This window comes from Poecilia reticulata, linkage group LG19 (assembly GCF_000633615.1).
Source record: "Poecilia reticulata strain Guanapo linkage group LG19, Guppy_female_1.0+MT, whole genome shotgun sequence".
In the NCBI taxonomy this organism is placed as follows: Eukaryota; Metazoa; Chordata; class Actinopteri; order Cyprinodontiformes; family Poeciliidae; genus Poecilia; species Poecilia reticulata.
This window is the reverse complement of record NC_024349.1, coordinates 16,242,832-16,256,105: the sequence shown is the minus strand read 5'-3', so window position 1 is coordinate 16,256,105 and position 13,274 is coordinate 16,242,832. Positions and strand designations below refer to the sequence as shown.

The window sequence follows — 13,274 nt, the reverse complement described above, 5'->3', positions numbered from 1 at the left end:
TCACTTAATTATGATGCATAAGTTCAAGGAGTGTGATCATTTTTGAAAGAGACTTAATACAAATGATCTTACCACAGATATTCAGCATACAAAAATAATGTGGCATATTTATGGATTATTGCATATTCACCCAGAAGCCAGCGGGTTGGAGCCTCCTCTGTCCTGAGAGTGGGGAAGGGAAAATTTCTGCGGATGTCTGGGGAGCTCCGAAACTCGTACTGAGAGGCTGTGAACATCTCACCATCTGAGTGACCCATAAAAAAAAAATGGTTTGTTGGAGGATATGAAATATTAATGATATGCAAGAGAAAATAGTGGACAGTTTTACTTGTTGCCAACAATAAATTAACAATATGAGCAATGATAAACATTAAAATAGTCTCTCCACTTGTCAGGATTTCTCATAGCTGCTTTGAATCACATCCCACATCTGGACGCCAGCTGCAGAAACGTACCAACGAGGAGGCCAGTGAATCCCTTTGCTGGGTCATATGGACATCTGTCTCTTCCCTCCTCAAAACCAGACGAGAAGTTAAATTTCTCTGTATCCTGTAAAAGAGATGAGACAAAAAAACATTTTTTTTTTAACTCAAGTCTAAATTTTTCTTTTGCTTCCAATGAGTCATATATTCCAGTAATCATTTAGACTTTCTGTCAGTTTGGGGTCCAGAGAAACATTTTTGTTTGTTCAACATATGGCAGATAAAATTTAATCTTTGCTAAACCTTTTTTTTTCTTGATTTATGAAATAAATTTCAGATACTAGTGCATCTCAATAAATCAGAATATCAATTACTTCAGTACTTCATTTCAGAAATCGAAACTCGTGTACATCCACTGATCTATTTTGAGCATGTATTTGAGTCGATTTTTATATGAGTTTATAGCTAACAAACTCCAAAACTTAAAATTCTCAGAATATCAAAATGTTATAAAGAAAAAAATATATATATTTTCCACAAAATTTTGTCTTAAGGATCACAGAATCATGGGGGGAAACTGCTGACTTGACAGTTTTGTTGCAAACAATTAATAAAAGCCTCCAAAAGGGTGATAAGTAACTAAAGGTCACTTCTAATGAAGCTGGCTTTTAGCAAAACGCTACATGCATGAATATTAATAGAAAATTAAGTGGAAGGAAAACATTGAACAACTTTTCCTAAGATATAAACATTTTCAGGAATGCATCAATATTGATCAAGATCAGTTGATTCTCAGTATAAAAGACTGATTGGAAGCAAACTACAAAGAAATGAATGGTAGTTTAAAACTTCAACACTGCGGTTAAAGAGCAGTAAGTCTTACTATGTAAGCACAGAGAGGTCTGAAGGCATTTGTTCCACAGACGTACAGGTGGGTTTCATTGAATCGCTGCAGAAAGCGGATGTGGTTGTGACATTCTGTCTGCAGAGAACAGAGAATAGCTGGTTATTCATGCTTTCCAATACACAGTCCGCTTTATCAGGGTTTTTAGCAGAAAATAACGCTGACATAAGTTAATAGCAAAAGGCCAGGCTGCCGTTAAGTGCATGCAGATTTTAGAGAAAGAAAACTACAAAGCAGTTGGTGTCTAAAAAAACAAACAAACAAAAAAAAATATGAACAAACAGACCTCTTTGGAAAGAAAATGAAAGGAGTGTATGTAGGGATGTAAGCATGTACCTGATTGTTTCTGCCTTTATTTAAACACTGCTTCTTCTGTTCGGGGCTGGCATTCCAATCAATCTGGAAACAATGGGGTGTAATAAGGATGACTCTGTTAAACCAGTAAATAAAAGGCATGGAAATTGATTATTAGGCTCTGTAGGCAAGACAGAAACGTCACGGAAATAAATAATGGAAAACAAGGGCGTGAATGTGTCGGATAAACAGGATGAGAAGCACGACAGACTTTATTTTCTGACTGCTTCACTAAGTTCTAAATCCAGTAAAGCCTTAAATAAAGTCTTGGCGCATTTAAGCCAATGAACATAAAATCCGGAGAAACACAACAGGATTTACTCAGACTGCTTGCTTAAGGCTATTATTAGTTTTTTTTTTCTTCTTCTCTCATTAAATTAGTTTCGCTATTTTTTTTCTAACAAAGAAAATAAGTGGGCTTTATTTTGGCCTGCAGTACACACTTACAGTGAGATTTGCAGACGTGGAGATGTTGGAGGTGTTCAGCGCATATAAAGCTCCTCTGCCTCCCACATAGAGACGCCCAGTGTCCTCCTCTAGCAGCAGGCTGCTGTAGTTCTGGGATGAGCCCGTGAAACCATTGCTGCTCAGCATTCCTGTAGGTATAACACACAGGTTGTGGCGAGATTTACTTGCAGCTTCAGAAGTCTAAGATATATGAATGTCATTTTTTTTTTATTTACCAAGACTTAAACCTTGGTACGTTGATAAAACATTTACAGCATATATTTCTATCGGCAGTTATAGGGTTTCAATTAAGGTAAGGGAATATTATTTCTAGAGCACATATTCAGCAACAAGGTGCTTTACATGATTATCGGGAAAATGAAATAAGCAAGGAAAAAAATATGTATTTTTTAGAAATTAGAATTAGAAATGAATATTGTGTGGGTTAAGGGTTCCAGGTTGTGCTAAAATAAATTACTCCAAAGTTGTCAAATGGCAAAATCCATTCGATAAGTATCCATGAGTACTACGGCAACTTTTCACAGGACTGAAGCTTTCATAGAAACTGTCATTCATAGACGATTTTTAGCTTTTGAATCAAATTAGAGTTTTATTGTGATTTTTTTTCCCCACTGATGCATCTGCGTGAATATAACACAAAACACTATACCTTCATTTATGATTTATGATGATTATATTTAGCTATACCCCTCAAACATTTTCGTCTTACGTGGTTTTTAAAAAAAATGGACAAACACTGATTGAGGATCGCAATCGCAACAACACAAAAAACAGCAGAAAAAAATTAAACCTTGAGCATGATATGATGGTTCTTTTGTGTTTTCAATCATTTTATTAGAACAGTTATTTTTGTGCTGTTAAATCAGTTTGTTCTGAGAGGCAAATCACAAGTCACAGGGATCTCAATTCATCCATCCAGCCAATCGCTGTCCTCCTCTTATCCAGGACCAGGTTAACACGTCCAGGAGGGAAACCCGGGCTTCATTCCTCTTCCCAACAAAACCCGCCGGCTCGTTCTAGGGGCGTACCAAGCCCAGAAGGGATTTACAGTGCGGCCTCTTCTGGGGATGTCCTGGATCCACGCCAGCGTCTTCTAGCATCCGTGTCTGGAAAACTTCCAGAGAGAGGCGCACCAGGACACAATTTTATCTACTTTTAATGTGGAGGAGGATCAGGTCTAATCCAATACCCTGCGCCCCTATAAACATTGACGACACAAGCTGGACTCCCACAACCTCCTCAGCAACTCCACAAGGGTAAAATCTGGTCCGCTGTTATACAGCCAGGACAAATTCACACTGATCCTCATGAGCCTGAAGTATCTTCAAATCCATTTGCTTCTAATTTTTTTTTTTTTTTTTTTTAAGCAAAATTGGGTATTTCTAAATAAAATTGGGGGCGGTTTGGCCTCTATATTTCTTTGCAAGCATTTATATCGTAAACACTGTAAATTAACATGCTTGGTGAGACAGTGGTGGTGGTGTGTTGACTCCGGGGAGAGGACACAGAGTGGGAATGGGGTGGCTCAGTGAAAACAACATTTCAGGGCATTCAGCAGGAATCATGTCCCAATACTGCCAAATCACATCAGCAGTGCTGCCAAGCCCATCATGACTTCTGTGCTCGAGGATGTGTGTGTGTGTGCGTGTGTGTATGTGTGCGTGCGTACGTGCGTGCGTGCGTGCGTGCGTGTGTGTGTGTGTGTGTGTGTGTGTGTGTGTGCGTGTGCGTGTGCGTGTGCGTGTGTGTGTGAATGAGGGTGAGGCGAATGATTCAAATAGTAAGTAGGACAAATAAGGGTTACGGTGCAGCCATGGAGCCTTACTCTCTTTACTGAAGCTGCGCTGCTGGATGCTCTTTTTCCCAGACAAACCAATTTTTCATCCATTGCAAAACAAGTCGGCCGGGTGCACAAAGCTAAATATTTGAACGCGCCCCAGTGAAATGGGGGCAGGTTGCGACTACCGCTGCAAGACAGAGAAAAGGAGGACATTGTTTTATTTTATTTTTTCTCAACACAAGATCTCCCCCTGTGCAGAAATAGGTTTACAGAGCTTTGATTTGCACTCAAAGTTGGCGATTAATGTCTGACTGAGTAAATCTGACATCCAGGAGGATAAATTTCCGCGAGCAGAAAGAACAGCAGTCGTTAGAAAACAAGAGAATGAAGGTATCAGCCGTGTTACGCTGAGGGATCCAAGTCAGCAGGGTGCAGATGGGGAATATTAATCTCCGCGGGTCTTCTCTATCGTCTCTCCCTCTTCTCTTTCTGTTGGGAAATTATGGTAATGTATCCAGCCTGTACTGTATAAGCCAATCGATTTATTCCTGTCACAATTAATCACCTACAGTATAACTTTGCTTCAAGGAGTAAACAATATACAGGAGGATCTCTCTCTAACCGAAGAAAACAGTGGTACCACAGTGAAAGATGGAGTGATCAACATGGCTATGCTTTGATTTATATCATTATATTTTACCGCCTTATATTTTTTATTATTATTAGAGTCATTGTCCTGCTGGAAGGCAAATCTCTTTTGCAACCTCTAACAAGTTTTCGTGAGAATTTTCACATCATAGCTTCATCCATCTTCCCTTCAAATCAGTCCAGCTTCTCTGTCCCACCTGAAAATAATTATCCATACACTATGATGCTGCCAGAACTTTTTTTTTTTTGGCATTTCTGTGTCTATTTGACATGTAAAGTTAGTTTTCTACTACATGTGTATATTGTATTTAAGCCAAAATGTTCACTTTTGGTCCCATCTGACCAAAACATATTCTACCACATATGTTACTATGTCTCCTACATTGCTTGTGGTAAATTGCAAGCTGACTTTTTTCCATTATTTGGATTTCTTCATACCAGTATTCCATAAAAGTCAGAGTTATTGAGTCCATAAATAATAGTTTTTATGCCTACAGATTATCCCACCTTAACTCTGGATCTCTGCAGTTCCCCCAGGAGCCTTTTGGGTAGTTTTCAGACTAATGGTCTCCTTTACCAGCCAGTCAGTTTAGGTAGACAACCGTATCAGTATGAAGTTGAGCTATACTCTGATTTTTAAAGATGGAGTTTTATAACAACAAAATTTAGATTATTCTGAGGTTAAATTGTCTCTATTAGCTAATTAGTCGATGTCTGACAGGAGACTGTTGCTTTAAGTTTAGGGGTAGCAGAGTAAAGAGGGCTGAACACAAATACACACCTCATGTTTTAGATTTTACTTCATTTTTCCTTCATAATTATACCCTATTTTGCATAAAATAACATCTATCGCATAAACCACACTAACAATTGTTGTACCTTGATAAAGGAAAAAAGTCCAATGGGAGTGAATACTTTTACAGAGAGTGTGAACACTGTTCCTACATAACCTACCTGTCAATTGCCTAATCAAGTCAAAAAAAAAATGAACGAAGTCAGCCAAACAAACATTAAAACCAGTGATCGACTTCCTCCATCTCAGCCGCACTGTTACTGACGCCTCAGCGGCTCTGATTGGAAACAGCCGTGACGATAATGTTGAACGACGAGCTGGTTTGATCTGAGATAATAAAACTCAATGAACACGATGAAAACAGTTTGGGGTTTCCACAGCGTCACATGGAGGAAGTTTTCTGGGTCACATGACTGTCAGCTCATCTTACTGTCACATGGAGACCAAGGGGGATGACAGTAGCAATTCAGAATGAGTCAGATTGCCTCTTCCTTGGCCAATAACTACAGCCTCTTCATATTAGATCAGATATTGACAGACAACCACAAGAGCAACCTCACTGGTCTATACGTGGCTTATCATACTGGGCTCGGCCTGCATAACAGAGTCAGGAAAGAGAGTCTACAAATGTATGTTAGGTGAGGTTTCTCGTTTAAAAATCACCCCCAAGGCTTTTGTTTCATTCAAGGACTTTTCATTTCACATTGTCATATTGAAGTGGCTAGTTCTGCTTCAGGTGTGTTTCCTTTCACAGATAGCCTTACATATTCCTGAAGCACCCTCTGAAAGCAGGCAAAATTTATTGTGCCGTTGTAATCCTGGGTCTTTGGTTCTACTGTGTCTATGTTTCTTATTATTTCCCAAATGCATTGATTGGATGAACTTGCTTGGATGCTACTTCTACTTCTTGAAATTATTCCCAATTCTTTTCTTTATAAATCCCTTTCCAGACTCACAAATTGCTTCAATATTCTTTCTGAAGCCCTCAGGTGACTCGTTTGATCTCAAATTGGTGTCCACTCTAAGGGTCAAAAGCACAACAAATTAGATGTCTGAGGTATAAAAAGGGCAAAGTTTCCAAAGGCTTCATAACATTGTTCATATACTGCGGGATCTGCCTTTATTGAATTTTAGCAATTTTATTTAGGAGGTAATATATGTGATTCTGTCATTATTCATTTTTTTTCCAGAAATGTTTTTAATTCCATTTTACAGAAAATGTTAAAATGTATTTTCTTAGTTTTATTCTTTACAGCTAATAAGATCCAAATTTCTTATTATTGTTACATGTCATATTAACTAGCCATACATAAATATCCCAATTATTTTAAAAAATGCAGAAGTTGTCACATAGTACACATTTTTCCACATCCAGGATAAATGACCGCCTCACCTCTTAGGAATGACCAACTTTACCATATAATTTCTGAGGTCTTCATCCCAGAGAACTAAGAACAGCTCCGAAACTCAAAGGTCAGGAAACGCCAGGAGGGAATTCATCTGACGGATGGGTGGTAGCTCTTTTATGATGGGGTTGGCGAGGGTGACTAATGCAGCAAAATGTCCTCTCTACTATATATATATGTATTCATTCGCTGCACAATGTACAGTTTTAAGTAACTGAATGTGTGTCATTCTCGTTACAACAATGAAAATTTCCAGCTAAGATCATGTTCAGGAGATAGAGTTGTGCAACTCGTTCAAAAGAGTTCTGCAACCCAAGGCAATGTGAAGAGCACGTGGATTGTGCGTCAACCACGAGTGAGCGAAAAGCCTTGGTTTCTGTCTTGTGAAAATAGTGGCAGTATGAAATAACAAGCCCGGCTCCGAGGAGAAGGGCTCCGCTGACAAAGCGTGGCTGGCCTCGAGGCAGCAGAGGCACGGCGTCCTTGGTCTCGGATCTTGGCACAACTGCGTGTTGTCTTATGCTTCCTAAGCTTCAATGACAGGACAACCAGATGCGCAGTGGAAAAACAAAAAAAAGGAAAAACTAATATACGTTTTTCAGCGCCTCAGTCTCTGTCGAATTAATGGGCTGTAATTAGAGTTTCTTTTAAAACTGCCCCTCTGTGAGACGTGAACATTAAAAAGAGATCTTTCTGCCCGACTTGACTTTTCAAGTTTTACCTCGGTGACGAGAAAGCAAACTTTCAAAACGTGGAGCTACAGAACGTATTGCGAAAATAATAATCTAATACGTGACTTTGTTATAAATTCCGTGCATCTTTTTCTTCTAAATAACAATCTTGATTGGTTGTGTAGGCTGCAGCATTTTTGTATTAATCCTTTTTTATTGCTCTTATTTAATATTTGGGTTTCCATGTGGCTTACATTGATTAAATGCAAGCTACATTCATCAAAATTAACTCAGGCAAATGATTAAAATCAGTCTGTATGTATACTATATGTCATCATATATATACTATATGATGTTTACTTGTTCATTTGAATTTCTGAAATAAATTACGTTTTTGATGATATTCTAACTTAATGAAATTTAATTGTACTAGTTTATTTTGGGGTCATCTGCACCACAGTGTTACATTTAAGATTCTGGGTTTGAAATGTTCACATTTTCACTCATTTATATTTATTATGCAGCAGCCTTGGCCCTGGATAAGGTTAGATGTTTTTTTTGGTGGGGGGAGTGTGGGGGGTTGCATTACAAACACTGAGCAAGTGCCACAGTGATTCACACCAAGTATTCAAATTTCCGTGTCGCATAAAAAAAGCAGACATGCACTTGAGGAGGACTCGAGGTCAGTTCACCCCTTTGCAAATTCAGACAATCATTTCTTGCCGTTGTATGGGGTTATCGTTGCATTTTGTACCCCTAAGTAAACCATGTTCCATGTACTTAACATGGAACATGGTTATCAACGCAAATAACAATCTTGTTTGTTTTTACTGTAGGAAAACAGAGGAGTATCCAGAAAGAACCTACACATGGATGGCGTGACTCTGCCCGTATGCAGTGTCCTGAACTTCCTCACTATGGGAAAACAATAGATATTTCTAATTAAATAACAGGCCCTCGCAGATGTTGGTCCTCTGGTCCCCGAAGCTAAGGTTTAATAAATACGACAGACACACATTGTACTTTGGGCTTTACCACAAAATCAATGCGAAAAGTCAACAGACCACTGAGGTGTGCCTGGAGCCATTTAGTTTTCAGGTTGCTTTCTGTTACTGTTGTCCTCTCATAGAATGTGTGTATGCGCTTGTGACTGGCGTTTGTGAATCTGAAGATCGTGAGCCAACGGGTCAAAACAGCTGCTCTGCATGGACATCTGTCACGGTTCTTTTCTCTCGCACGTACGTACGTGCTTCCTGCGTCTTTCAACCCTCTCTTGAACAAGACACTTCTTCTGTCAATGACTCAGAAGATCTGAGGAGTGCGTAACGGTGTTTTCGACTCTGAGCTGTGACAGGTGGTGAAGCCAGAATGTGAAGACTCAGGCTCAGACACATATGAAATCCTCCATGTGGGGTCCTGGATGATAGTAAATCCACTGTATGTTTGCACATGTGCCACAGTCACTGAGGCTGCGCGACTTCCTGTGTGACTCACCGCTCACAGGACGCACAGCGGCGAGCATGTGACGCACGCGCAACCACACACGTGCTCAGACGTTCGAGGACGAAATGCTCTAAGGGAATAACTAATTTGATTTCATTGGACACTGTCAGAACTGTCAGTTGTTGTCAAATTTATCCACGTTACATAAGGATCTTGTTATTTCTTAACCGAGCTCAAGAGTTGGTGGACATAACTTCGGGTTGTGTTATGTAAACGAATATACACAACTCTCTAAGAAAAGCACGAGTCCTTTAAGATGACAGAGAGGATTATTTTTGAATTTGCTCCAAGTTTAAAATTGAAATGTATCCTTTAGGTTTACACATAACATGGAGTAAGTTCAACTTTGATTACAAGTATATTGTGTTTGTTTTTTGTTAAGCTCTGCGTATATAGCTTAAAAAACATAAATCAGGAGATAAATATTCTGAAAAGCAGCCAAGCTGTCCATAGTAACACTGGAGGAGCTGCAGAGATCGACCACTCAGGTGTAAGCTAGATCCTTCACAATTCATTGCTTTATTCAGGAGGGGCAAGAAGAAAGGTGAGAAGCTTAAAGTTAGCTGTACAGTGTCAGGCTAAAACCAAACTTTTCAGCTAACACGGAAAACGATATATATCACCCCAAGCCCTTCATCCCTGCTGTGACATCATGCTATGTGAAGCGTTTCTTCAGAGTTGATGGAACTAAATGCAAAGAAAATCCATTAAAAGCTGAAAAAGACTTCAAACTGAGGAGGACAAGAAGTTCACATCTAAATCCTATAGAAAATCTGTGGAAATACGTGAAATTTGCAGTTGGCAGATGCTCCCTACCTAACTTGATCTTGATGGAGTGTATCAGTATTTGGCAAAGAAAAACAGACATTCGGTCTAAAAAAAAAAAAAAAAAGCATATCTGGTAGACATACATGTATATATGCTGCTATTCAGTTTTCTATTTGTTAAAAAAAAAACATCAATAAAACTTACATATGGACAGATGGATCTATTTGTTGTTTATCTCTCCAGACGGGCTGTTCTGATAAAGTTAAGTTATTCTAGTCTAGGGAATATTGTTTGCAACAAATACGAAATGAAAACCGCTGTCAGGTAGATATTATTCTGTGTCATGTCAGAGTTTACCACCCAGTTAAAAATGAAAGAAACTCAAAATCTTTATTTTTAGAGCTTGTGTGAGAGCCAAGTCTTTTCCAGGACTTCTTCAGCCTGGGAGACTGCAGAATGAGATGAAAGACAGCCAAGTCTTTCATCTCAAATACCAAAAAGTCAAACATAACACATTTGTACAAGGCACAGATAGTTTTGGTGCTGTTTCAGGTCTTCCTACACGCCATCACTGAATCATCAATAAGTTCCGGCTGAAATCACAGATCAGTGCTAGCAGGAAATCAAAAACACGATAGATCTCCCAGCGGAGGTGAAAGACCAAAACCATAAAAGCTTAACACAGACATGAAAGCTAAATGGGGAAAACAAAAGGTAAAGCAAACTTGACAAAAAATGGTGATGGGAGTAAAACATCATTAGCAGTGTGCAGCTAACACTGCACTTCTGTGAATATCAAAAGTGTTCATCATCAGCGATCTGCTGCCACAACAATCATAGTGGAGCTACGAACACACTATCTACCACCACAATAATAATACGAGTAAACCAGATGGGAAGTGGGACCTCTTCAGCATGCAACAGAACATCAATAGAGAAGGAAAGCGTCAACATTTTACGCATCACACCCCTCGAGTTCCTATGCAAACAGGTAAGCTAGGAGTCTTAGAGTCTTGGGCCAAGTCAAACTCCATTTCTTGTCCTTTTGAAATACTGACAAGCGACATGAAACATACAAAACCCTTAGGGTGTACTAACATTTTCCTCAGCTAACAAAGACTTATTTGTTGATGTATTTTGCTTATCGGGCAAAAGACAGTTAACGTTTGTTGTTGAATTGCAAATAAATCACTTTCTTATCCAGAGGGACTTTTTATCGGTTGGACAGACATTTTTGTTTAGTTTCTTTTTAAATTATTGAATATTTGCCTTTAGGTCAAAAGTGATTTTGGACCCAATGAGAGAGAACCAGACAAAGAGGAAACGCCTGTAGGAAACCAACACAACACAATGAAGTCTGCCTAAAACTGCAGAGTCATCAGTGATTATGCTCATTTGAGTTTGGAGTATCCATTTAAAAACATATTTAATTTCACTTTTAATGCTGCTTTCTGCACAGAAATGTCATTATAATCTGCTTCCTCATTTATATGGGTTTGCTAAAGCAAATTCATTTCTCAGAATTTTATGTCCCACAAAGTCGTCTTCTGAGATGTTGCAATATATATCTGAGCTTCCACTGATACAGCATGTTCTTGTCCTCCCACTGATGCAGGCCACCAGTAAAGCGCACCGTAAATTAACGAGTGCCCTCTCTTACCAGCTCAGAATCACAGCAAATGTCCTTCCACAGAACCCCCCATCCATATTGACACCCACATGTCACATATAGAAAAGTTGTCTCTCATCACCCATAATGTCATATTTTCTCAGGAGGAGTGACAGTAGACGCACACAGTCGGATTTTACTAAATGTTTTTTTTTCCCGGGAGCATCAGAGAAACAACACAGACCCTCAGATGGCATACGCCGACAACGATGACACACATGCTGACACATATGCCCAGCCTGCAGTACTGCGCGCCTTCCCTAACGATGAAAAAGTGGGTCAAGGGCAATTTTTTTTTTTTACAAGTGCCAAGAGAAAAATAAGATTTGTAATGACTGACAGGCTTGAGCTGCAGAACAGAACAGAGCCTGCAGAAAATAGAACAAGTATGATCCATAATCCAAAGCAGGAGCAGAAATGTGAAAGTGAAGACATGATAGTTTGGAGGGGAAAGAACAAAGCAACAATAATTTTTTTATCTTTAATGAAGGAGCAAACGTTCACAGAGAGACTCAAAGAGTCTAATCTGATGAAGTTCTCCAAGTCCACATGTATTTTTAATTTGCTTCATAATTTAACGATTCTATAGGGCTTCATTGCAACGTAGAGTTGTGCAAAACAATTTCACAACAATAACTGTAAATGTTGAGCCACTTCCTATGCGTTTTGACAAGCCTTGTGACTTCACATGTTTTGGGTTGCTATTCGCATTGTATTTAAATTATCAGTCAGAATGATCAGATGCATCTTAATTAAATGCTAATAGCTTCAGCAGCTGAAAATATTTGTTGTGGAAACGAATTGCATGTGACTATGCAGTGTCTTACAAAAATATTCACACCTTGTTAAATTATGAATTTCAAGCCACATCGAGATCTGTTTACTGCCAGACTAGTAAAGTTAAAACAAAATAATATTCTTAAAAAGCAAACATCATGCTCCAAATGCTACAAAATCATTTTGAATGAAGTTTCCTAAGAGTCATTACACACAAAAAGAGAAAACGTGGAACAATAATCTTTCCTAGGAGTGTGAAGCATACTGAAATTGCTCTAAAAGCTCAGCAAAATTTCATGTAGGAGGTCACAAAAGAATATCAAATGCTCTGCAGGCACCACTCGCCTCGGTTAATGTGAGTGCCCATGATTCTGTAGACTGATGAGGCGAAAGTGGAACGTTTTAGAAGGTTCCTATTACATCTGGCATAAAATTACCACAGCATTTAATTAATGACATCATACTGACAGAGTCCAATGGAAAAGCTCTGAGATGGGTCATTCTTCCTCGAAAAGAAAAATTGTGGGAATAAGGAGGGTCAAAATTCTTCTATAAGACTTCTAAAATATCTATTGCAAGTTATTGTTGTAATGGCAGTTGTGACAAAAAATAGTTGTAGAACCAGTTGTTAGGTGAGCGACAATCTTTCCCCTTGATAAATAAAATCACAATTTGAAAACAACATTTTGTCTTTACTCACTTCATCTTTGTGCGATTTTCAAAACTTGTTTGATGGTACGAAACACGAAAGCGTGACAAAAAAATAAAATAAATAAAAGCGAAACTCAGCAGCACTTCTAATAACACTTCAGAGACCTGAAGATGAGAATGAGGAAAGGTGGAGTGGTACTTCAGTTTAAGTGCGCTGAAGCTCCCACCTTTCAGCAGCAGCGATATTGGCCTCTTCCACAGTGATAGGAAGGAGGAAACACTAAAGCAGAGGACAAAGGCGTGGGCAGTAAGAGGGTTTTGGATTAGAGGTGCTCATGGTTTTCATAAATACCAACTCATCAACCAAGATCCCCTTATTCAGCAGCATTTTCTGCACAAACTCTAATCAGGTCCGTGGAGCTCGGGTCCTCTTTTATGGAGGCCTCCTGTCTATTGTTTC

The 13,274-nt window shown here is 39.0% G+C and overlaps 1 protein-coding gene across 1 annotated transcript in view; it reads right to left on the bottom strand.

The window, feature by feature from the left end:
- sema4gb (sema domain, immunoglobulin domain (Ig), transmembrane domain (TM) and short cytoplasmic domain, (semaphorin) 4Gb) overlaps positions 1–13,274 on the bottom strand; it is a 38,121-nt gene that overhangs the window by 16,444 nt on the left and 8,403 nt on the right. Inside the window, exons 3-7 of the mRNA XM_008437312.2 lie at positions 2,128–2,276; positions 1,663–1,725; positions 1,306–1,404; positions 456–549; positions 131–244 (exon numbers count right to left, since the gene is read on the bottom strand). Of these exons, the coding sequence (XP_008435534.1) occupies positions 131–244; positions 456–549; positions 1,306–1,404; positions 1,663–1,725; positions 2,128–2,276 (519 nt within the window). The remainder of the gene's footprint in view (positions 1–130; positions 245–455; positions 550–1,305; positions 1,405–1,662; positions 1,726–2,127; positions 2,277–13,274) is intronic.